Raw genomic sequence first — 26,932 nt, forward strand, 5'->3', positions numbered from 1 at the left:
ACCGCCGCTAGCCCGGCCAATCGGAAAGAGGTGGAAGGAGGCCAAGTACGCACTAGCTCGGCGCTAGGATTGCCAGCTCATTCTGCAGTCGCAGAGGGGGGAGAGAAAGCGAAGGGAAGGGAAAAAAGAGGCAGCAACACACATAGGGAGACCAGCCCAGCTCCACACACACACACACACACACACACACACACGCAAAGGTCTCAGCCTCTACTGGATCGCGTTCAAGTCAGCCACCAAAACCTGCTCTCCAGCCTTGCAAGTCAAAGAGGAAGGAAGATTGGAAAGCGAGAGGAGGAGGAGAAGGAGGAGGGGTCTGCCCACTGCCTATAGACTTTAACTTTACCGCCTTTTCCCCTCCTCTGGCCAAGAATTTTCTTCCTGTTTGGTGTCTCCATTAAAAAAAACAACTGAGCAAACAGTAATATTTTTTCTTTTTTTAAAAAAGAAGGCCACTTCTGGAAATCCAAACAAAAACAAACAAACAAACCACACCGAGCTCTTGAGAAAAGAATAAATTTCTTACCTGAGACATGTGAAGCCAACGGCCCTGTGTTGTGTGTTACAGATTTCAGGATCCCATTTATTTAATGCAATACAGTGCAATGGTATGTGGCGTTGAAAATTATGCTTTTTCTCCCCTTTCCATTTGCTTGGCTGTTCCCTCTTTCCCCCCTCCAGGCTGCGATTGTGTCTCTGTGGTTTCCAGAGTGGATGTTATATCCCCTTCCTAAAAGCTGATATCACTTCTGTTTTACAGGATGAGATATAAGTGGTGGATTGTTTGTTTATATTTTGCTTTTTTGGCAGCTTTTGTATATGGGTCACACTTTTATGCCAGGAATCAGTTGATGGGAGTTTGCGTCCAAAAGTGCTGAACTTGGCACATGTCCTGCTTCAACTTTCCCCCCTCCCCCTCTGCTCTGGCAGGCAGCTATCAGTTATACGCTGGAAAGGATTAATGAAAATGCTACTTTATCTGTAACTCGCGACAGTTTTTGTTTCCCTTGTCTTGCTGCTGTAGTTTCTTTTTTTTGTTCACCCCTTTGATTCTTTTCCTTCTAACCGTCTGGATATCTTTTGTAATTAATACACTTTTCACCCTGAATGTGTACTTTTGAGGAAAAGTGGCATTGATCCTCTGTTTGCTGTGCTAAATAGTTAATTTATCCCGGGTGCTGCATGTTGCAGTATGAAGTGTTCGTTTGGTATCTCTGAATTTGTTTTTTTTTTAAGTTACTTTTGTGGCTTTCCTGTGGTTTCTCTCTTTCCCTTTTCACCCTACTGTTTTGCTGTGGGAGCCGTGCATGTTTACTTTTAATTCATTCCTTTCTTCTCTCTGTGTATATGTGTGTGTGTGTGTCTGTCTGTCTGTCTGTCTGCTTTCCCCTCTTGTCCTCTCCTCGCCTGTGTGTCTGGGCCACATTTTAATGCACAATATCCCATCCATTAAGTTGTGGTTGAATACGGAGTGTGTGAGGACTTGGCAGCTCTCAGGTTGAAGGGGGCGGGGAAGCCAGTTTCGACTTTGACACAAGATGCCGATGTGGCGTGATCTGAATTATTATTAGGGCTGCGAAAATGGCCATCTTCTCCTACTCCTGCTGCTGGAAAGGGCTGCCATTGAACTTGAGACGGGACAGACAAGATCTCCAAGTTTTTTTTTTTTTTTTAAGTACAGTAGCTGGCAGGGAAAAGGCGCCAAAATACACAAGACTTAACTCTAACTTTCTTTGAAGTGATCTTGAGCCGCAACCCATGTAACTTAACTTTTTTCCCTATGATTCAATGTTAACTTTTGAACTCTAATTTGTATAGACATTTACATCAATCTCTTCAAAAAACCAATAATAAATCTACAAAGTCATATAAACTGTCAGAAAAGATACAGCTGCAACTATTTTGTGTGTGTGTGCGCGCGCGCGTGTGTCCAGGAAGTTTTAAGATTAGTTAATGTGAGTTTTGAGAGAATTTGCTATATTAGCGAGAATGGGTTTCCAGTCCTTTGTCAGGCTGCAAACGTGACCTTTACGCAGTCAGGGTAAAAACTGCAGCGCTGTGTAACACAAAACGTTGTGGTTTACAGTTTTTACATTTGAGGTTTGATGTTTTCATTTTTCTGGTCTGGGAGACACAGAAAGCTCGGGTATAAGAGTCACCATCAAACCATATGTGGACAGAGGTCAAGCACACACACCCAGTGAGCTAGATAGGGGTGTGTGTGTGTTTCTGATCATTCAGAAAAAAATAGTAATACTATGATTAAAATATATTAATATATTTATAGGTGTGATGATACTATAGTGAGTTACAAATTTTACTGTTCACATTTTAAAAAACCGATACCGAAAAATTAAACTGTATTTAAAAATCGCGAACAGATAAAAATATTGAGAGTTTCAGTATTTATTTCTCCAGTTACATTTATTTTCTATCGTAATCGGACAGATGTAATAGACTCAGGAAAATTGAACAAAACTATAATTATATGACATTATAAACTTCTGGAGCGTTGCTGTATAGCTGAATATGATATCACAAGGAACCCTGAATCATAAGGAATCCTGAATCGCCTTGCAATTCACAATTACTGGTCATATTATATATAATACATATTGCACACAATATAACATTGTGATGTATATAATACATAATTTAGTCAATCTATGCTATATGTGTGTGTACATATGCAAATATTTGTGACTATAACGAGTGTAAGCTTAATTTTCTTACTGCTGATGAAGTTGAAAAGTTGATGTTACAATATGGATAGGTGTGTATAGCTTGTCTTTTGTGTCTCAAAAACCTGGTGAAACAGAAATTTAAGAGGCGGCGATTCTTGCATACTGAATTATTTGAAATAGCTGCAAAATGTCTGAAAGGCTTTTATTTTAAAAAATATCCTATGATAATATTAAGATAGAAATGGATAATTCTTTGTATGTTTGTAGAGAATTAGGAAATTCACACCCTTGTATACTAACAGAAACACGTATATACAGTCCAACATTAACAATATCTTTCTCTTGATTTTGAGGCATAAAACGATGTTATGACTGACAACCAAAATACTAGAACAAAGGACACCAGCTGGAATCCTACATTAGCAAGAATATAGACTTTATACAGGCCTTTCCATTTCTAACTTCTGTATATCTGGAAATATAACTACAAACGCTCTGCAGAATGTGTAGATATTGTGTGTTCAAAAAACAGAGCGAGTAAGAGAGCATGTGTTTCCATAGGAGTCCAACAGAACTCAAATCTGGAAAACTGCTGCGGAGGGCAGTGAAAGTTTGTTTGGCCTTTAGTTTCAAAAAGTGTTTCTAGTTTTCCATATAGACGAGCTGACCAGCCTCGTATTGTATTTGAAATCAGTGTTGCTCGGTGAGTTTCAAACTGTAAATATGCATGAAATGTAGACAGAATGAGACACTGTTCCTGTATAACAGTGTGCGTTGGTATTTCGGCACTATCGTTATTAACAGTGATTTTCTCAGCTTAGTTTTGTCCCCAGGGAATACAAATAGCTCCCAGTGAAATAAGTACAGGATGCCAGATACGGGATAGTGGGGGATGCTGGGAAGAGGAAAGACCAGACTGGTATTAATTTTCCGAGAGAGAATTTAAAACACCGATTAGACAATTGCGAGGTAATAAATAGATAGACGCATTTGACTCTTTATCTCTTACAGGAGCCTTCGCTTTAGTTGTGGCTGTTTCCTTTATGAAGTTTCACATATATAAAATGCACACCCTCATCGCTCCCCCAGGCTGCCACTGGCAGAATATAGTGTTCCCATTCCTGTGATAGCATAGCAGCTTCTGTAAGCACTAGCGCAGAGCAAACCAGTTCTCAGTGTCACTCAATAGCTAGGTCAGGTGGCGAATTTGTGTGTGTGTGTATGTGAATATTACAGACATATATGGATTTTTAAACACTATATGAAGGTCTGTTTATCTCCAGTATATACAGAAGCGAATATTGCAATGCTAGGAAACTTAGTGTTACGAGAAATTGTCAGAAAGACAGGATATTAAAGAATCGTTAACTTATTTTTAGGTGCGTTGAGGTGTTCCAGCTACCTTCATAAAGAATTTCGCGGCATGCCAAGGCCCAGTCGCAGTTATGGTTTGCTTTCACTAACTACCATCTCCTTAAAAAGTCAGGCACGTGAGACATCAGCATTCATATACATCTGTACCTAAGCAAATAACTTTTAAATCTCTCCTGGTTAATTTACTGAAGAGATAATCCTAAAGGGTTGGGGGGCGGGGGGAAGAGAAAAGAAAGACGAGAACGGGGAAAAAAGCAATCTTATATTTCATCTTGTAGGCGTATGTGCTTCCGGAGGCTGTAGGGGAATTTCTGTACCTTTGTACTTGCGAGTAAAACTTTCTCTTCTTCCGAGACGCTATTTAGCATGTTGTTCTTATAGTTTGCTTATTAAGGAGGGGGCATTTATTGAGATGAATCACCATACCGTTTCCACTCCGTCCCTACGGATGTCTTCCCAGAATGAGTTTGGTTAATCCTGGCTAACACATCTATTCCTGGAAAGGCCTGGAGTTAGTCTGGTATTTTGTTAAAAGTAGCGCTGGTTTGCTGGTGCGTCAGTGTTAGTGAGTGAAGGGCCGGGCGCTGTGTGTGCAGGGCGCCTGAGGACAGAGAGAGACAGACACAGCCGGCCACATGGGGCCCCAAGCAGTCAGCCTCATCTCTCCCCCTCCCTGGCTAGTCTTTGTCTCACTTAGTGGAAGTGAAAACCAGTTATTAACAACAGCGAATGTATACGTGTATGTGTAATCCCCAGTCCTTGTTCCTATTCCAGTGTGTATGTGAATGTGTCTGAGTGGGGAGATCAACCACACCCATCTAACTCAGGAGTTTTCTTCTGGCTTGTAGAAACCCCAAGGCTCCTTGGCTCTTCTTACCTTGTTCCCCTTCTTTGTCCTGCTGTTCGAGCTGAGAAGCTTGTCACACTTTGTTGCTCTTAGTGTAAATGTCTTTGGCGAAAAAAGGGTCCCCTTCCCAGTACTTACCCGGGGGAGGGGCTAGTTATAAAATCTGTGCAACTCACAGAGGCAGCATTTCTAGTGGGGTGGGTTTTTTTTTTAGGAGGGTAAGGGGTGAGTTGGGGAGGGGAGGGAGAAAGCTATTACAGCTTTAAAGCAGACCCGTAGTAATGGCTGGTTGTGTAGGAGTCCAAGCGCTTAAAGAGGTGTTCAAGGACATTAGTGCATTTGTGCCAAGGGGAATGTCTTTTATGGTAAATTAACTCCAGTTAAATTGAATATTTATTCAAAGGGAAACTCCAGTATTTAAAGCTGGCGTTATCAGCTTTCTGCAGTGTCTGGCACAAGATGATAGGATTTGGTGTATTCTGTGCAAGATACGAAATGAAGTGTGTTCACTATGGTTAACCCCGAGTTTGCCTCATCACTTCTGGCTTGAATGCGCGCTCTAAACTTGCTTGTCACTTTTAAATACGACCCTTACAAGGAAGAAGATGTGACTTGTTCAAACACTGATGCTTTGAGCAAAGCCTGAAAGTGCAGGTAGCCACCAGAATGGATGTGGATAGGTTTCTTTTAAGGGTTAATGTGTTGGGATCTCGCTGTTTCCTTTGACATTACCTGTCTTGTACGACCCCCCCTCCCTTTCCCCCTTCCTTTGGCTTGTAAATTTATGGGAATTGCAGCTGGTAGACTTGGCAAGCTCTCCTCATTAAGAGCCCTCTTTGAAAATGGGCTGTGTTTGAGCATTTCCCTAATGAGGACAGGACGGGGTTAAAAAGTGACCATTTCATGGTTGACTTGAACCTGCCTACTTTTCTTGATGTGTCGTTGTGAATAACTGACGTGAATAACTCCCACTTTGGGAAAGGAAAAGTCACTGGTCCCTTCAGGACAATTTAGACTAGAGACGCTCTCAATAGCGAAACACAGTGAAGGTTTAAACTTCAGGCTGCTGCAGGAGCTGGCACTAATCAGGCGCTTCGTCAGCTTCTCGTTCCTCTTTGTGTCACCACCAGCAGCAGCAGCAGCGCGTATGGGGTGGGTGCCCCCTCCCCCCGAGATCTGCACTGCATCACACCGCCCTCCCTACAGGAGGAGAAATAAGTTTCATTCACTACATTCCTGGAGCAAGAAACTCGTCCTCGGGCTTCAGCTTCCTAGTAAAGCTGGTTTGGAAGATTGAAACCAGACTTTGCTACCGCGGGGCCAATCCTCCAGATTGTTTGCTGCCCTTCGAGTTGCTGCTTGCACCCCACTGGGCACGCCAGGGGAGAAAGCCGCCCCATACCACCCCCCCCCCCCGCAGGGGAAAGCGGCCTGACCTCCCCCTATCGCATAGCCTCTACGGAAGGGGGCCCGCAGACTATGCCGGTCCGTGAGGGCGTGTGCTGCTTAGGCTGCGACGGCAAGGCGGAGGGATGGGGGCCACGTGTTTTGTAAGGGGCTCCCTGGCAGGGAGGCAAAAAGCAGCCCAAAGCAGGAGGCCCCATTGCACTGTGAGCGAAAGCCCAGCAGCCCCTCGGGTTTTAGGTGCACAGGGCAGTAACGCTGAAAAACGCAACCCGAGAGACAGGGCTGCAAGGCTGGACACGCTGGGCATGCAAAGAACAAGGGACCCCGGCTTCCACCATCTCGGTGGGCTGGGTTGAATGAGTGGCGATGTGGCGAAGTTTCACGCTTTTAGCTTCCCGCCCAGGCCCCCGCCTCTCCTCGCGGGGTGCTCGCAGCGGCTCCTCCTGGGCTGGTGGGCAGAGGCCAGAGGAGAGAGCCAGGCTGCAGCCGCCCCAGCCCCTTTCTGTCTCCCTGTGAGGGAATTTTCCACTGGGCACTTCCCAGGACAAGCGGAGGGAAGTGGGTTTATTACTGCCAGTGCTCTGAAATAGCTGCTGCAATAATCGCTGTACCAACTCCCTCCTACCCCCCAAAAAACCTTCTCTCACCAGAAGGGAGGGAAACATTAGGCATTTTTGTAAAACGTGCTGGATCCTTTTACAGTGGTAGATGATTGATGAAGAGGAGGAGGGGGGTGGTGGTGAAGATCTGGTGGAAAAAAGGAATGTGTTTGCAGGAGGAGGAGTGTAAGCGATGATTGTGTAATTAAATAATTAAAAACAATCCTCAAGTCTCATTTGGGGAAGCGAACTGGAAGGGGGTCCCCAGGGTGTAACCGGTGGATTTTCCAACTTCCAAGTTTTGCAGCAAGCGAGAGAGGGAGCAAATGGGGAGGGAGAGAGGGAGAGATTTATCGTTTTGAATTTTCAAGAGATCATTTTTATTATAGTGGGCGTTTGGAAAGCAGCCTCTTAACATTGCCCACATTAGAGAGAGAGAGGGAGGGAGTGGATAGGCAGAGAGAGGCACAGGCTGCTGCGAGAGAAGCCCGGAGATTGCGCGCTGCGAAGCATTTCCCAGCCGTGGGGGACTCTCACTCTCACTCACTCTCTCACATACGCACATGGTCTATTCCTTGCAAAGTTTCGCCTGCGATTACTTCGGGACTTTCCTGCTCCGCTCCGGGCTGTAACCTTGAACTTCGGTAGCGTGGTGACAGTGCAACCACCGCCGCCGCCACCAACATCTTAAAAGAGCAAACAACAAAAACCCTCCCGTCCACCTCCCCCACCCCCGAAAAAAACCTTCATCCGAAAACCAGCAGCAGCAGAAGCAGCAAAAGCGACACTCCTGCGCCGCCGACAACAAGAGGGTTAAAAGTGTAGATTGGATTTCACCCCGGGAAATCTAGCACACGGAGTGAACTTGAATCTTTGGCTATTTAAGGAGGACTGGGGTTTGCTGTGAAGTTGTGGTGATCCAGGGCAGAATCCCGTCCTGATAGATCTCATCTTCCTTGAGTTCTCAGATGTCTAAAATGAATAGATGAAATTATTCCCTTTTGAGGCTTTTCTTAGGGGCTCTCCGGGAAGTGTGTTCTCAAAGCGAAGTCATGATGTATTCTCCCATCTGTCTCACTCAGGTACAGATGCATTTTGATTTTATATTTTATATTTTTTATTATCTATATAAAGCCACATATAATATGGTTCCCAATGAGTCATGCTAATAGTAGTAACGGCTTAAAGCATAATTATAGCTGCTTATCAGGGTCCAAACTCCTGTTGCAAAATAGAACAGCAGAGAACAAACTGTACAAGGCCATTGTTTTGGGGGAGATTCGCTGAAAGCACCATCCCTAGATAAATACTGTTAAATTGTTGCAAAGGTAAAAAACAATATAAATTAATATAATTAAAAAGTGGGTTTGAAAAGTTCAGATTTGACTGGAGAATATTGATCTGCTGTCTTTTTTTGCTCTCCTGTTTACTCACTCAATGTCAAATATAAGGGTTGAAACAGAAAAGTGTTATTTTTAATTGAACATTGACTGATGTAAAAGTAATACTGCTCCACTCTGAATTAATAATCTATAGTCTGCCAACAGTATAAGGTTGATTAGAGTGAGAATGACCAAAGTACAGGATATAATTTTTATTTGACTGTCTAGGGACATAACATTTTTCTTGTTTAATTTTGGTGTTTTATAAATTAGCATGCAACTTCAAAAGCAAAAATTATCTTTTATATAAATTGCACTTATAGTTATTTTCATGCTTTGGTGGTAACTTTTTGGCCCTTATAAGAAAAACAAGCAATAATTGTCTATGCTGCATCCAAGATTATGTTTTGAGAAATTTTGGACCAACTGTGCAATATTGTTTCAAGTAGGGGAGATGTAGAGAGTAGATTCTGGAAAATCCAGGGTTTTATGAAGATATTTAAAATATGGTGAAGGAAACAGAATACGGATCTACAGTCCTTTTGAAACTATTATTTTAAACAGTAGCAAGTAACACATCAGAAGTTACCGCAGAGTATATTTATTATTATTTTAACAAGAAATACATGTATTGGTGCTAGAACACATTCCAGAGAGTAAACTAACTCTAAAGCTATGGAATAGTTTTCAGCAGTTTTTAGTAAAAGTCTGCCTTAGGAGGATGTGATGTAAACTGATTCACTGATAGCTGCTTGTGTCCACACTGGTGCAACAAATAACTAAAGAAAAGTGAGAACATAAATCTAGTGTTATATTAGTGTAAATCTAATATTAATGCAGTTATATTTGTACAGAGGGCAAATAATTATGATTTCAATTATGTGACAATTAAAAACATTGTGATTTAAAAGGACTGAAGCATTCAGAAATTGTGAATGAAGATGAAAACAAAGATAAGGCTTATTCATTGATTGGATACAGTCCTGTAGCTTTTTGGCTGACACATTTTTTATTGTTTATATTTTGTTTGGCATCTATGTGTGATTGACTTAGATATGGATATTTTCAGCAAGTAAACGTCAACTAAACTGGACACGAGTATTAAGCTTTTTTGTAGTTTAAAAATAAATAATTACATCATAACATATAGATTGCAGTATGTATTGGAGATATGCATATATGTTTACAGGTACGCACCTAGGAATTACTTCTGGTGTAATCCATGTTTAGTAGATTTTTTTCCCCTCTTTCATCAGCTGTCCTCTCTAAAAAAAAAAATAAAATAAAATAAAAAAAATTCACAAGTTAATGGGTCTTCTGTACATGAGTGCACTTCTAAGACTAATACAAATTTAATAAAATAGTTTTTACATTACATTAAAGTAGTAGGGCAAATTCACATTCCCACCTGTAATATAGCGGATAAGGTCTTTTGCTATTTCTAGGTCTTATGACATTTTTTTTATATTTTTGGTTTACATCTTTTTTTCAATTCTGTATTAAGATGTCACTATTTATATGTTTATAAAACTTAATTTATGGGATTTATGCAAGCATAAATAAAAGAGTATTATCTTGCACTGATGTATTAAGAACTTGTTTATAAAATATAGCACTTTACAATCATGCTGTATCATATGACTATTTAAGTAGGCAAATTTAGTAATACACATTGAGAATACAACTGTAGGAGTTCTGATTTTCTTCATTTGTAAAAATTTCTATCCTCTGTCTGAAATGATTGAAATTTATTTACTAATTCCCCTCATCTTCCCTCTTTATTTTTTTTAAAAGTATAATATCACTGAATCTGACATGAAATTATGATTAGCCATTTGGAAAAACCTGGATAAAATTATTTTAATTTCTACTGTACTCGCTATTTGTATGATGGTCTGGACATATTTTGACTCTAGTGCTGTGTGCTCATCACAAAATATTCTGTTAAAACTTGTAAGCACAGATCAAAATAGCGCTTTACAAAAGTTGTAGTTCAGTTTGTGAGGATATCGCATTGTAGCCACTTTTTAGAGTAGATCTAAAAGTAGGTTTGTTAAGCCAATACTTGGCAATTGGGAACGTTTCCTGTTGCCAGTTCAGTGGATACAAAATACCTGTATGTTAGTATATAGACATCACATACAATGTATTTCCCCCACTCTCTCCTCCTGTGTTGGAATGAATTTAAACTCCAATTTATCTCTCTTGACCGAGACATGATAGGATGCAGTTACCGCATGCCTTTAAATGCTCAGGCTCTTGTGATATATTTAACACGGTTTATTTTTACATTGCTAGAAAATATTGTTTAGTTATAGGGAAAAAAATAAGAATCCATGCAATGAAATTGTGAATGCAAGATTTTCTATGTGTAATTGCTAGACTTTTGCCTCATTTTCTGTATCATAGTTCTCTAATTTGCATGTAGATAGATTGATATGAAATTTAGGAAGAGGTAAGGTGAGAGGGAAGGAGAAGGGAAATACATTTCCCTTGTAAACTACTCTGAAGAAGGAAGCTTGGCCTGTCTGTCAGCATTATATTCTGATTATAGTGTAGGTATTTGTTCATTTATTTGCAAGCTGTATACATATTTCAGAATAACCTCCATGTTAGTTTAAATTGTTGGTGCATAATGGTTCACCTGAACCATTTGTTACCACACTTGAAAATCTTACCTTCATAAATCACTTTATTGCAAGAGCAGTTATGATTCACATGGGTAAGTGCCACATAAAAATCATTTTTTCAATATTGCCTCTACCAGTGTTAGGGGAAAAAAATCAAATTTAGTAGATGGCTTTTTAGGAGGTTGAGCAGGGAATATTTATGATTAATAGCAAATCTCCATTTAGGATCATTTTTATGGGGCACTTCTTGTAAAGTAATGTTTCATTTGAAAGGAATCCAGATGCACAATGAATCTCTCAAAGATATTTCATAATACTACTTTACAGCAGGACATAACTTGCTGCTTTATATTTTTCTTGAATATATATTTTATAGTTACAGTATTTGATAATATTGTAAAATAAAACCCTGGTCCTAATTAAAAAAAATAAAGTTTCTCTTTGTATAGAGAAAAATTAAACTATTCGAGCATCAGACCTGAAATTTAAGTATATAAAATGACTTATGGTTTTGGGTACTATTGGATATTATTGTTAATATTCAATATAGTAAAGTCAAACCAAAAAAGTTCATGATGTCCTTATTAACCCCCCGCCCCTAAACTGCTTGATATACAATATTTTATGTATTTTAAACTATAAGCACTGCAGCCTACTTTAAATGTAAAGGAAATTTTAGTATTTGGGACAAAAGGACTCCCCTCTCTCTAATCCCCTCCCCCCTAGAAGTTACAGGTTTCAAAATCTGTAATAAAATGAATTAAAATGTTATATGTTAAACCTTTTTGCTACACATGTTAAAATCAAAATGCTATTAAATGACTTTCTTTAAGATAGCTTTATGAGGACAAAAAATAAACTTTCTGTAGTATTTCTAATGAGAGGAAAAAGCATGGCATCAGAAAGTATATGGCGATAGGGAAGTCTTATCGTGGGCTGTGGTTGCTCAGTGCACTACTGCCTTCCCACACAAAGAACAGATTGTGGTTTAACTCTTTGCCTGGCCTAGTTTTGTGTGCCAGTATAGTATCAGAAATGTTCAAATCTCTGCTGGAAACTGCTGAACAGTTTAATCATTGCTTTTATGTTTCACACTGTAATAAAACCATTTGCATCCTTTACTGTTCAGTTTTGATTCAGATGTTTTTTCTTGTGAAGGTAATGTTTGGCCTTATGTGCAACTGGGCTCACAACTTTTTTTTTTGGAAGGGGGGGCAATTAGGGATGAAAAATCAAAACTTACATGATTTTAACATTCAGAATACTCTGAAATTGCTTTTAAATTTGAAGTTTTTAATACCAAAATCTCAATCTGAAGTCCAATAGGTCACCAAGAAAATATTGTGAATTCTGTATAATTATAAAGCCATTAGTCATACTTTAGTCATTTTTACCTAATTGAGTTAATCATCCCACTGATTAAATATGTCATTCCATTTCTATCAGTGTAACAAAAATATTAGTTTATATACTCTAGTCTTGTGTATAATCACATGAAGAAAGCTAAGTTGTGGTATGATTGTATTCCATCATTCAGTGTGATGCATAACCACTGCATAGTGCTTAAAAACAGAAACACAAAGAAAGTAAAAAATAGTGAGACTCCCCTCTCAAGCTCTTCCTTCAAAACCAAAACATAGTAGTGTTTGGTAGTGGGTTTTGGCCATTTTAAATTAGTGGAATAATTATATTCATATTTGTTCACAGAGGTAGACATGAAATCCCCACATTGCACAAATCCAGCACTTTGCGTCCAGCCACATCACATAACAGTATCAGTCAAGGACTTTGGGGGAAAGTCCTGTTTGGACATGAACAAGTATGGAGGATGCTACTTAAAACAGGCAAAATGAATGAATAACATTTAGGCTTTGCCTCCTTTAATGCATTGCACACTGCAACTAGGTAGAAGATATGAACCTGCAGGTAAAGCCATATGCTAGGAAGGATATTTTAAAAATGTATATAAATGGTGTGGATTTCACAAAAGCGGTGTTTGACCAGTGGTATACTCCTAATGTCACCCTGCCACAGCATGCAGAAACACAAAGAATGCAAAATTTGTGCCAAGTTGCCATTTTTCATTGTAAATCTCAGATTGATTTTTAAGGGGTTTAGAATAATTGCCACACTCATGTGATCATTAACAAATTAACTATCTCTGTGGGGCTTCAAATCCGATAGTAGAGCTTCTGGACAAACATTAATGTAATTTTGTTCTCAACTTCATAAACTTCTATTTTACTATGGGGGTGTGTGTGTGTGTGTGTGCGTGGTGGTGGGGGGAATGGGAGGGAGGCATGCAGAGCTCTAAGTACAGAAGCTTCTGTTCAGGATTTTTACATGCTGTGTCTTTTGCCCACCTTCCCTTACCGTATACTGGTTTCTCTAGTTACCACCACTGGAATGGTGCTGTTTCAGTGTTGGAATGTTGGACGATTGATAAGAGAATGGATCAAGTTTAATGGCGCATGCTCTTTGTGCCACCAGCAGTCTCTTGCTGAGAGCATGCTCCAGAAGCGGGAACTGTGTGGCATTACACTGAGCATGTATATGCTTTGTGTTTCTGTGCCACAGAGAAGAGAAATGAACTGTGGCATTCGCTCCTACGTTCTGAACATTTCTGCTCAGAATTTTTAAAATCGTATTGTGTCCTCTTTGTAAAATGGTACTGCTTGGCATTAGCCGATCAGTCAAATTTTTAAATGTTAGAAATAAAACATCTTGATAGCATCTTTTAAATGATGTAGTCTGTATAGCATTGTGAATGGAAGGGCATACAAAATAAAGCCATCACGTGTTTCTTTCAGAGGATGAAATGTGGGGAAAATGTGATGCTCAGGATACTTCTGTCTCTTGTCTGACAGTTGTAGTAATTACATAAAGGGGTGTTGTGCAGAAATTATTGTAAATGTTAAGTCTATATTTTCTTCATCTTGGTTTTCACTTCAGAATGTTCGGCAACTTATCTCTCTATTGCCTTTATTATGAGAACAAACTGACTTTGAGTTTTCTTCTTTCTCCCCCGCACCTTTTCTTTCAACAGGATGAATTTCACCCGTTCATTGAGGCACTTCTACCACATGTCCGTGCAATCGCTTATACTTGGTTCAACCTTCAGGCTCGAAAACGCAAGTACTTTAAAAAACATGAGAAGCGAATGTCAAAGGATGAGGAAAGAGCAGTCAAGGATGAGCTACTTAGTGAAAAGCCTGAAATTAAACAGAAGTGGGCATCCAGGCTCCTCGCCAAACTGCGCAAAGATATCCGCCAAGAGTACCGGGAGGATTTTGTGCTCACTGTTACTGGGAAGAAGCACCCATGCTGTGTATTGTCCAATCCTGACCAGAAGGGTAAGATTAGGAGAATCGATTGCCTGCGACAGGCTGACAAAGTTTGGCGTCTGGATCTAGTCATGGTGATCCTGTTCAAAGGCATCCCCTTGGAAAGTACGGATGGAGAGCGACTCATGAAATCCCCACATTGCACAAATCCAGCACTTTGCGTCCAGCCACATCACATAACAGTATCAGTCAAGGAGCTTGATTTGTTTTTGGCATACTACGTGCAGGAGCAAGGTAGGAAGCAGATTGTTGTGTTTCTATGTTAGTATGTCAAATACTGGTTCCAAGCAGCTTTTTTTCTTTTAAGGGAAGACTTCCAATGACACATTTTTCTGTGGTATATATACAAAACTTGGGTATGTACACATTTGTAAGTCAGCATGTATACGTATACACGGATACACGTTCACTCCAACAAACATATGTACTTGACACATGCATATGACATACGTGCTGGTTTTTCTTGCAAAAGGAACAAGGAATATTTGAGTTCCTTTGACGTTCATTTTTGTCAAAAACTGACAATATGTTGGATATTTTTGCAGTTAGTAATCCAGAAAATATGAATATTTTATAGATCTGTTTTCAACTTCATTAATGACACATGCATATGTGTGTACTTGCACAGAAACATACATACAAAATATAAGTTTTTACATTTTCTTTTAATTACTTGTGTTCAATGACTAATGCTTATATTGATCAATTTGTTATTGCTCTGAAGAGCAACTACAAACTTTCTCAACTATTGCAAAAATCAAACATAAAAAAGGATTTAGCAAAGAAACATTAACATAGCCCCTGTAAATATTGTTGTTATATAGTCAGAATTATAGCATGCAGTATTTGCATTTTATCATATTTTAATAACCACTCTTTGATTGTATGAACCACTTCATATTACCGATATTAATTTTACTTTTCAAAGATGCATGATGCAGATTTGCCCAAACTTTTCCATCAAAATAATATTTTCATAGTACACTGATACACATACTTTTACTTAAGAATTGTTTAAATATGGAAAATACTAGGTACACTTAAAAAAAAGAGACAGTTAAACTTAGAGATATAGGACTAAAAGGAAACCAGCTGTTCATAATGCTCTACAGATGATTCAGAGAAAGTATTTTGCTTGTCAAACTTTATGTATATAATTCATTGATAATAGTATTCATTTGCAGGTCATCTGAATGATAAATGGATCCAAGTAGATACATGTTTTCATATTTCTGAAACCCGTGAAATGCACGCTCTTTCTTATAGGTCTGTTTTTATTCTCTTGTAATTATACCATTCTCTAGAAGTCTTTATATTACTGATTATCCACATTAATAAAGCATTGCTTTTTTAGCTGTAAATCCAAACTGAGTAAAGTTTGAACTGCCACAGATGGTGGGCCATTTCATAACTTGGCCTGGTGGTGGGCAGAAATGGCCTGCAGAAAGGCAGATGGCAGACAGTTATCTGATGCGTTGTATATAACTAGGGGATTTAACTGAGAAATTAACTGAATGGTTTTTATTAGTAACAAACGTAAAATGGCACCTGCCTTCATTTGACTATAGATTTTACATACTATTTATTGTATTAATTATATAGAACACATACAACAATAAGTTTTTAATGAACCTCTATTCTAGAATTCATATTTAATTCCCCAAATTATGTGTTATGATCATATAATTTAAGTAAAGCAAATTAAATATAGGGAGTTTTGCTGGATTATTCATAATGAAAAAATATAATTTGGTAGTTGGTTCTGCTTTTTTTTTTAGCTTTTTTCTCTCTCTCAGGAGTATACAGTGTATATACAACATTTGGTTGTTTTGCAGTGATTTGATGTGGTTGCAAAATCTGGCAAAACTGATCCAGGAAAACAAAAAGAAAAGTGTTTACTGTCTGTGGTAGCTTCAAACAAAACATCTTAATTATATGTTATAACTCTAAATTTCTTTAGTGCAAAAAGTTCAGGAAGTGACATTATGGAAATACATATGGTAAGACATAGCCTTAATACTAACACATTTTACCTGTCTGTAAAATATATCTTTCTGAAAGTCAAGACTACAAGAGGAAACAAAATGGTTCAAGCAACTCTGGAACCAAGGCAACATAGGGTCGGTATAATCTCTTAAACTTTGTCAATTTTTAAGTTGGTGGCAAACTTTAACTTGAAATGGGGAATCAGGGTGAGTGAGGGGCGTTACTGGATGATTGGTTTGAATGAATTGACAAAATACGTTATTTTAAGAAGTGTCAAATAGAATAAGAGAACCGTACGCTAACATTATATATTTCCAAAGATACAAGGAGCTACTAAGAAAATATACTGGAAGATAAAGTTGATTAACTTATTTGTATGAAGTCACCATTGGTATACCCTTTGTTTATTGTAAACTGTGCATCTAATTTGTATCTCACTGCATTGCTGTAAATCTCTTGTTAAGGTGGTGGCTCTCTACTTTTGAAGAAGTCATGTTAAGTTAACTTTTTGTATTTTTTTCTTGTGTCAAGGTTTTAATCTTTCTCTTCTTTATCGAGAGCTGTTCAGTATGGGGAATTGCAGTGCAATTGATTAAGGATGTCAGGTTTTGTAAAAGATACAGCAGTTTCATTGACTTCATGCTTATCTAGCACATGACTTTATTTCTTTTTTGGTTTATGAAAAACTACTTAATTATGTCATATACGTTAAGTATAGAAATAAAAACAATTCCTGAAAGAAATATGAAAAAATAACAAGTAAGTGAAACAAAACAGAGGTTGATTTTTTAAAAAAATTGACTAGGAGAAAACATGAGGAAGAATAGTTAGAGTGCCAATGATGGTTGCCAGTGGCACCAGGATTGGCATCAGACCTTCTTTGTTTAGCCTAGGATGCCTGTGATTTGTTGGTTGGCATCCGCATTGCAGTGTGGAGTAATCTTGCAATATATTGACAATTTCCAGATCTAGAAATGTCAATATCCTTTTGGTCCTTTATAAAAGGGGTTTCTTCTACTTGTATTCAATGTTTCTTTTGAAGGAAGAAATAGAGACCCAGCCTATCAAGATTTGTCATTGACCAACTTTATCTGGTTCTCCTTTTTGCTCCTCTCTCAACATTCAGCTCTTTTCTCCCCCCGTCTCTTATTAGCATCCTCTTCTGTTGCAGAATGTAAAAAAAAATTAGAAGGGGTTTGACACGGGTTTCCATATTGCTGCTTTTAGTGGTTTTGGGGAAAAAAACTAAAGTTTACAATATGCTGTATACCTAGGTCATTAGAATGCTTAGCATAAAAATAATTCTTTTAAAAAACATATTTCTCTGGTGTTCTGACTATTTGATATATGTCTATTTTTTCTGATTAAAAAATAAATAAATTAGTAAATGCCATGATTACCATTTCTGTTGACAAAACTAGATATTTTTTTGTTATCCGATAGACAGCATGTATCATTTGGTATAAACTACAACTCAGTCCATAAAATCATTTGGTGGTATTTGATTCAATCAGTGCAGCGCTTATGCTGTGTTTCGTTGCTACAAGAACCGCCATTTTGTTTGTCAAGTGCCAGGAGGAGGAGGGGGAAGGCAGACAATGTGCTTGATGCCAATAATGGTTGCCAGTGGCACCGAGGTTGGCATCAGACCCTCTTTGTCTAGTTGCTGAATGCCTTTGATTCGTTGGTTGGCATCCGCATTGCAGTGGGCACATTGGAAAGTTTTTGACAATCACTGAATGAAAGCTGCTGTACTTGTTTGCTGCAGTAGAACCTCAGATAATATAAATCCTTTCCTCTTGTAGCTGTTTTACTTAATCCTACAACAGATAATTTTAAAATTTGCATTGCTGTTTTTCTAAATCATAAAATATCTACAGTGATGTTTCTCATCTGTAGAATTCTTAATCCTCATGTTGTCTTTGTTAATTTTTTTTAACATAAATAAAATACAACCTTTATATTAGGTATTCCATTGTATACTGAATGAAGCACAGTGCACCTTGAGAAATGTTTTGGAAATCTAAAAGATTAAAATAATAGTAGATGTATTAAGCATTTTGAAGTGTTTTTTATATGCCTGTTCCTATCACAGTGTATTTCTCACAAAAGTTATATTACCTCATGCTTACACTCTTCTCTTTCTCATGGTGTAAGAGTGATATAATTGGAGAGCTTTAACCCCAGGAACTAATCTAAATCAGGAGATCAGGGAAAACGCTTTAAACTTAATAATTAAGTATGAGTGTAGCAAAAAAATACAGTCCCTCTTAGTCTGATATAGTTCAGACACTCCCAAATTTCTAAGTTCTTAAAACATCAAGCTGTTAGAATTCCAGCTGCACAATTCTGTTACTAGGAAATCAACAAAAAGGCTAAATAATTTCTGTTGAAGTTTCCTAGATAGTTAGCATTAATACTGCTTTCTGGTTAACCACCATTATCTCTTTAATTAATAAGAAGGATTAGCAGTTCTACCCAAAGGGCTGCACAGAAGGAAGTCTGGCCTATGTGAGTCCCTGAATTGCCAGACTGTGTCCTGTCTGTTTGGGGGAAAGGGAGGAGGGAGGGGAGTGAGAGAAAGAGGGAAGGGAGGGTGTAGACTGAACTTTCTCAAGAGTGGGTAGGGGAGAGCTGTATGTGAGGAAAAATGCATCTATTGCACCACTAGGAAGTTTACAGATCTCAAGAGATAGCAACTGTTGTGTGCTGGCACTTTGTACAAACCACATGACTTCAACAGTCTTCAGTTTAAACTAACTCAGGCTTACTGATTTTTGGACTGTACTTCGTCCTGTTATTAAGTACATTTTCAGATAATCTGAACAGGAACACAGAAGTCCATGTGTCTCAACTGCAATGATTTGAAACAGTATTCAGCCTTTTTAACATTGACAATTATGGTTAATTTTTTTTTTTTTTGAATGGTCACTTCACTCTTTTTCATGTGGAATATCATGGTAATCCATATGCATTGTTTTCCTGTGAAAAGTGTAACTTTGTTTAATAAGAAATTTTAATAATTAAAAAAAATGGCACTTCTGAGTTATAAGAGTTAACTAGTGAAATACTAGTGGCGTAATAGTTCAATCTCTTTATTAAGTTTTGTTTTTTAGGTAACTGACATCTTTGAAGTAATATACTTTGTTTATATTTTTACTAATATTACTAAAACTTTATATCATAGTTAGGAATATCAAAGTGGTAATTTTTAAATATTTAAAAAGTGCATGAAATTATTTATGATGATTAGTTCAGTTTAGGAATAAAGTTTAAAGATATTTTATTCAGTTGAAAACTACATGCAACAATATATTGCTGCATAATCTGTTTTATGGGTGATTCATTTAATGCTGGTGATATGCAGGTGCTCAAAGTGCTACATCATCCTCATATACTTATGACCAGCATTTGCGTTTCTTGTGCACTTTGATGCCTGTGTGTTCAATGAATGCAAAAATGGGCCTATAAGGATCAGTTCATTGAATTACTACTTGTCCCAACTCCCATTTCCTCGCAGGATTGGCCCATTATTGAAAATTTAATATGGGAACATAAAATTAAGTATTATAACCATTTTGCAGAAGGCTACACCAAGGCACAGTGGTTAAATGACTTACTAAATTCATACAGTAAATCAGTGGTTGAACTGGGAATTCCACCAAATAGTTCCAACTAACATCTTCCTAACCACTAGATTATATGGGTTAGTTCTTGTCATGGCATGGAACTTCAGTCATGACATACAGCTTCACAAGGCAGTTCCAGGTTTAACTATCAGAGCCCAGGTGCCAATACGAAAACTTGGCATCTAAGTTCTGATATGGCAAACTGAACCCTTGTGTTAGTAACAATCTCATTTTTGGAACAAAGCCAATATGGAGCAGAAGAACAAGTTTCATATTTTATCAATTCTGATTTTAAAATTGTGGTTTATCTTTAGCTGGCAGATTGTTATATTATATTAAACATCAGTTTGCTTTGATCAATTCCAATTTAACTGGAATTATGAAGAAAATATATTTAAACTGAAAAAATACTACATGCTTCTTTTCGCATGAGAATACATACGGTACCTCATCCGTGCTGAAAGAACAGACATGGCATGCATTCATTGTTAAACGATCATGGTTAATTAGATGTGAACATGGATGTGGTAATGTTTTCCAAATGGTTCTTGCAAATATTTTATGCATGAAGATATAGGGAATTAAAATATTTGAAAAGACTGCATGCTATTCTTGATTTTTTTGGTCTGTGTGTGTCTACTGACATTTTGGAATGTAGATCTAAAATCCAAAATGGATGGTAATTTTTTTTGTTAATTTCCCATCAAAGTGGGACTCTTAGCGATAGTATAGGGTTGGTCAGAGAGAAGGAGGAACTTTTAAATATTTAATGACGATGTTCCTGGCATGTATGAAAGACATGTATTTCAAGAAGGCTTCTGTTCCTCTTGGTCTCAGTAGTGAAATCATCACAGGATTAAGGAACATAGTTCCTATTTAAGTCAAGGGGAGTTTTGTGGTTAAATCCTGTGGCACTGTTTGAAAGTTTAGGGCATAATGATAATCTTTAATTTCTGATACCATAGTAGTTTCCATGGCAACAGGGCATAAAGTCAGCACTGGATTACTGCCTTATTGTAGAATCAAACAAAAAATACTCAGAGTTGTGAACAAAAATACTTCTTTTTTAAAAATGTAAATAACTTTATTAATTTGTAAGGGAAATGGTTAAAATAAGGGAGAAAGACAATTTTTTTTAAACATTCTCATTTTCCTAAATGTTGAAGATGTCTATAGTTACAGTGAAGGCTTAGTTAAAGGTGAATTAAACACTAATACCATTACACTTTATATTTTGAAGTATATTACAACAGAAGTGTTGTCAATTAACATACTTTAAAGGTGCATACATTGTTTGTGCTAAAGGAGGGTGACTGAGCAACCCATCTGGTTTTTCCAGGCTAAGATGTCCAACTTTCGTTTCCCCTAGCCTGTCTCCTTGTTGGAGGAGTAACTTTGGAAATCTCAAGGACTAGCGGTTATGCTATCGGAAGCCCTGGTTATTATATCAGCATGCCACAATGCCAAGCATAACAATTCAAAAGGCTTTCTAAAGCCTTACACTCCCTTCTCAGTGACAAGGTGGTATGTTGCTTTACAGTAATCATTTGGGTTGATGAACTTAAAATACCCTGTCAAGTTCTACTGCTAATTTAACAGGTTTAATACTTACATTTTGGGATAGAGAAGAAATCACTTAATTCTGGAGATACTTTTCAGATGCTAAGTGAAGAAAAAGGAAAAAAAGCCTGTCTAATTAGCCAAGGTTTGTTTGACAGTAACAAGATGCTGCTCTTTATGTGGAGGTTTCATGGTTTTACTCTTTTTTTAATACCAGTAGAACTTATAGAAACAGTTGCTAATAAACATAAATAGAGGCAAAGCAATCCTAGATTTTAATTGGAGGTTTAGGTGCTCAAAGGTTAGTAAGTGAGAAAAATGTCCTATAGTATTATCTTGGTCAAAGGGAAAAGAGAGTTGATTTCTGTGTGTGTATATTATATTGTTCGTGAGCAGTGAGCACTGAATAGGGTTGAGTTGCGGTCTTGCAGTGTCATCTCTCTTCTTCTCCCCACCTTTATATTCATAACTTTTTCAAACAGATGAATTTTGGGCTGAAATTTTCCAAGCTTGAACTCAGCACAAAGGTAATTTTTTACTTTTCTTTAAAAGTTTGAGCTGAATGACTGCACCACAACTAAAGGTGGGGCAGAATTTGTATGGGCTTATCCAAAGGACAGCTCTGCTTTTTTGGGGGGGGGGGGGGAGGGCAGGATGGGGAGAGTAAGAAATGCAGAAACTGCTGCAAAAGGTGCTCAGTGGTCAACTTTGCAGCAATGACTCACCCCCCCAGGAATGTGCATAAAGGCACAAAACCTGAGTGGGGGCAAGTCTCTATGTGAAAGCAATGAGGAAACTAGCACCCACCCTCTCTCCCCTAGTAGCCAGCAAGTGGAGGCAAATGGCAGGCTGGATTTGGATCTGGTGTGGACATTACCCTAGTCGCCCCTTTTAAAGGGGGGCTGGAAAGGAATTTTTCCCAAACCACCAGAATTGGCTTTGGTGGAGTGTGCTTTTTTCACCTTCCTCACAGCGGGTGTGAGGATGGACCTTTTCTGGTGAATAGAAAAGGTGGTAGGCCATATGTCACAACTTATTTTGTAATATTGGGCGGATGTTCAGTGTAGTACTCCAAAAGGAGGGCAGAGAGAGACCAGATAAATGGCCTGGTAAAAGACTTAAAAGGAAGTACTGGATAAAGAAACAGAACGGAGGAGGGGGTTTGAGGACTTCCATGACCGAAATGGCAGGGAGCCAACCCCTCCATTCTCATAGCCCTCCTTAAGCATCTTGCAAGGCTGGTGGATGGTAAGGTTGAAGCCATAGGTCGGCTGGGGGACCTGGATGGAAACAAAGGGGGGCTGGTGGAAGCCCCCGAGAATTTATGTGAATAAGCATGGATTAAACAAAGGGGGGCTGAAAAGCCCCGGAGAATTGATTTGAATAAGCATGAATTTCCTGCACTATACACTTTATCTGCCAGGTAGTCCCAGACATCTATATAATAAAGTTGCGGCCTGATTAAAACCCATAACAAGTCTCCTGTCCTTCTTGCGGTACACCCAGACAATTGTTTTGGCCATTTTTTGGGTTGTGTGTGTTGGGAAAAAGAAAATGATTCAAATGAAGTTTTGCTTTATTGTATTTCAGAAATGGTTAGAGTTAGAAACATGAAACCTGACTTGATTTTTTTTTGTCTTAACTGAAGTAGGAATAACACTCCAAAATCTGTTCCTTAGTTTTTGTGTTAGAAACATTTTTAAATCAGCACTTTTTTACATGAGCGTTAGAACATTTTCTCTTAACTTCTTGTGTGTTCCATTCCTTCCACCAAAATCACTTAAAATATCAGATATCACTTTAACTTTAGGCCACCCATAACTACTGAGGGCCGTAGATAGCATTCCCATAAGAATGTAGCTAAAGGCAGCTCAACCACTAAAGCTTCCTTTAGTCCTGAGTTACCTTAAGCGTTTTTATTGTAAAGGCGCCTTTAAAACTAAAGCATAAGGGCGTCTTTGTAGCTCTGAGTGTCCTTCGCTATATAAAGATACCTTTACTGAAGGTGCTTGTACAACTCTAAGGGCCTTTTAATTATTTTCACCCTTCAAAAGAATGAACAAGGAAATTAAATACAAAAACTAACCGTAATGCAGTACCACTGTTGAAAAATCAAGCACATAAGTTAGGAAATTAAAAAAATTAAGATTTCTAATATACTGTTAACTCAAACATACTGTCCATATGTAGCATTTTCCATATTATTTGCTCCAGTGTAGAATTTTTTAATTTTAATTTCTGATTTTCTTAATTGTGCACATGACTCTTCAACTGTAATGCAGTATTAACAGTTGTACTCTTCATTCTCACATGGGATGAATTTAAATAAATGAGAGAGAAGTATCAGCTTTTTATGCTGAAGACAGTATATGTGGTTTTTTTTTAGTCAGACATTTCTCAGTATGCTCCCAAAACTGCTTCTATAATAAAATCCGCTTATTGGAACATTAACTAACTATTCTGATTTATTTTTTTCTTTAAAATAGAACCAACTAAAATATGCATACTACCTAATATAGAAGTTTCAAATGCTATAATTTAAAAGTTTTATAAATATTCAGAGACAAAATATATTTGAAATTAAAAACTTGATTTTTGCAAACCACATCGGTCAAAAATAACATGATTTTCAGCTTGATTTCTGGGTCAGGTTAGTTCATAGCAAGTTGTAAAGAAACTTGTATTCAAATCTATAAATGCATTGTATATAGCTGAGCAACAGTATTTCTGGTACAGCCACTTCTCCACTTCATGTATGTGTATAACTCTCCACTAATCCAGTGAGAAAGTTGCAGAGGTATTGAAGGGACAATTATGCTCCAGTGTCTCTGATTTAAAAGTGTGAAAATGTCTTCTAGTCAGGACAACATGTATTTTATTATTCTGACATCAGCAGTTTCTGGATGGATTACCCTTAAATTTGTTATGCCATGTTAAAAGCCTTGTTTTACGAGGCCAGCCTCAGCTCCTGGCCTTAGTGTCAGGAACCCTGCTACGTGATGCAACATGTCTTGTTAGGTTTAATTGACCAAAGCTGATTTGTTAAAACAAGTCATTTGTGCTGTAACTTATGCCCAGGCAAAGTTGCTACCTGAATCTCTTGACCTTGACTTGTCTGGGTCATGAAGTGGCTTCGAACTGCTTGACCTTTTCATTGTTTAACGGTGCCACTGTTTCCTCCGATTCTTTTGTGGTAACAGCTGACAAGAAGACTTCAGCCCTGACTTTACACCCGAGTGGATTTCAAGGCATCCCTTTGGAGTTGCTGTGTCTTCTGTTTGATGTGGTCTGGCTGTAATAGTCGTCTTTTGTCTGCTGACAGTGATGGGGACAAATTGGCAGCCCTCCTTGGTGGAAGAGGTGGCAGAGGGATTAATAGTTAGAGGGACACTGCATTCTGTTTTGCTGTGTAAAAAAATTGCATTTCTTTTAGCAAGTGTAGAATCATTCTCTCTCCCAAGAGAAAATGCCTCAATTCTGCGTCAGCCAGATGCTCTTAGTTCATTTTTTGAATTTTATATCCACCTTAATGTGTCTATCAAAAACATCCTTTGAATGTAATATGCTGGAAAGGGGACTTGGCCTTGATTGTACTTTAGGATGAAAATGTCAAACATGGACTTTCATTGTAGTGTGCAGCGTTGTTGTAGCTGTGTTGGTCTCAGGATATTAGAGAGACAAGGTGAGTGAGGTAATACCTTTTATTGGACCAACCTCTGTTGGTGAGAGAACTCTGTGCAAGCTCAAAAACGTGTGTCTCTCACCACCAGAAATTGGTTCAATAAAAGATATTCCCTCACCCACCTTGTCTCTTAAACATGGACTTGTTACTTCATAGGTGCTGGAACTAGGGGTGCTGACACACCCCCTGGCTTGAAGTGGTTTCCATCATGAGGTTTACAATTTGATTCAATAGCTCTCAGAACCCTCATTATACATTGTTCCAGCACCCCCGTGTTACTTCCATTTTTTAAGGAATTGCTTAAGGTTAAAGGGACAGTTCATATTAGTGTCACAAATGGCTAAGTGATTTCAGAATTATTGTAAAACTTCCTTTTTAGCTAGCTTGTGTCCAGGGATAGCTGTGGTCTCTGTAGAAAAAGACTTTTTGCCTACTAAGTTGATGTAATACCTACATTTATTGAGAGAGGGGAGGGGAGAAGAGAGTGTTTTACTTCTGTTTCTAAAATTCTTGCCTTTGATGGCACAGTGCTTGCACTTTTTAAATGTCTGTGAATTACCCTTGGTTTGACGAACAATCAGTGGTGCAATATCCCGACAGTCTCCATAGTATGTATGTTGCTGTTTCTAATCTCAGATTTTTCATGTGTATGTGTGCTTCCCACAATCACTGTTCAGCTAGCAGAGTAGCTGATATTTTGAGATGGGCATGACATCTAATAATCTGTCTCAAACCCTGAGATGTACAGGAAGATGTCCCTATTGTAATCATTGAGTAGGTAGAACTGTAAAAATTAATGACATAGTATGGTCTAACTGATTTTCAGAAATCACAGGGAAATGGTTATTGGGCCTACCAGTAATATTGCTGTGATAAAACAGCACTAAACTGTAATCTAGCGCTATTCAAATAGTTAGTAGGTTATTAATTTAAGGTCTTATCCTGAAAGTTTACTCACATGAGTAGGCCTATTGAAGCAAATTAACTTCACATAAAATATTTTTTTCTTTTATAAAATATCACTAATTTGATTTTGCAACACATCGTCATATATTTTTTTAAAAATCCATCTGTGTTTTATAAAAAGCAAAAAAGGTTTATTAAAACTGTGTGTATGTATACATAAAATAGTAGTTTGATATAATTATAAATAGCCAAACAGATCTTTTTAATCTGATTTTGGGGTAAGACGTTTTCAATCTAGAGAGATTTTTTTTAACGGCCAACGTATAAGCCCCTTGAAAATATGCTCACCGCAGCTGCATGCGGTGGGTCCGCTGGCTGGCTGGCTGGAAGAAATGGCGTTGTTTCCACATAGGGGCTCCTGCTGCAATTGGCAGCAGAGAAGGACGAAAGTTTACCAGAATGGAGCAGGGAGAAACAAAAAGTGGCTCGACTAAGTAGGAGTCAGTGGTTGGGGGCACTGCCCTTCCAGGTGATTAGAGGGAGGGATTTATACCTTTGGCAGTTCCAGAGAAGCCCTCCACCCTATAACCCCTAGAATGCACTGTAGGCATTTATGCTAGTCGCCTTTGTCCTTGGGGGCTAGGAAAGACAGATTGGCTGAGATAGGGTGGGTTTTTTTGTTTGTTTGTTTTCCCTAGTGTGGATCAGAAACCCAGTGGGATGGGCAGGAAAGTTATGTTAAAATGTTACAACTACGTAACTAAAAACATGTGGCAGTGTCCAGCATAGGCATTTATTACAGAAGGATTATGGTTACTGAATAAAATGGACTGGAATGGGATTTAGGAGACAGCATCCCTTAAGGAAGCTAGGGCAAGGGGGCCTCTTACACCTGGCTCATT

At 38.2% G+C, this 26,932-nt stretch overlaps 1 protein-coding gene across 6 annotated transcripts in view; it reads left to right on the forward strand.

Moving 5' to 3' along the window:
* The first annotated feature begins 474 nt into the window (after positions 1-474).
* NFIB (nuclear factor I B) overlaps positions 475-26,932 on the forward strand; it is a 228,453-nt gene continuing 201,995 nt past the window's right edge. Inside the window, exons 1-2 of one of the 6 annotated variants that reach the window (XM_032776168.2) lie at positions 475-608; positions 13,970-14,501. In XM_032776168.2, coding sequence (XP_032632059.1) covers positions 591-608; positions 13,970-14,501 — 550 coding nt within the window. In that variant the 5' untranslated portion in view covers positions 475-590. Of the gene's footprint in view, positions 609-7,118; positions 7,994-13,503; positions 13,592-13,969; positions 14,502-26,932 lie in introns of those variants that run through there. The other 5 variants (XM_032776161.2, XM_032776194.2, XM_032776176.2 and 2 more) reach the window with 5 other exon arrangements.

The sequence above is a fragment of the Chelonoidis abingdonii genome, chromosome 6 (genome assembly GCF_003597395.2).
Source record: "Chelonoidis abingdonii isolate Lonesome George chromosome 6, CheloAbing_2.0, whole genome shotgun sequence".
Taxonomy (NCBI): Eukaryota; Metazoa; Chordata; order Testudines; family Testudinidae; genus Chelonoidis; species Chelonoidis abingdonii.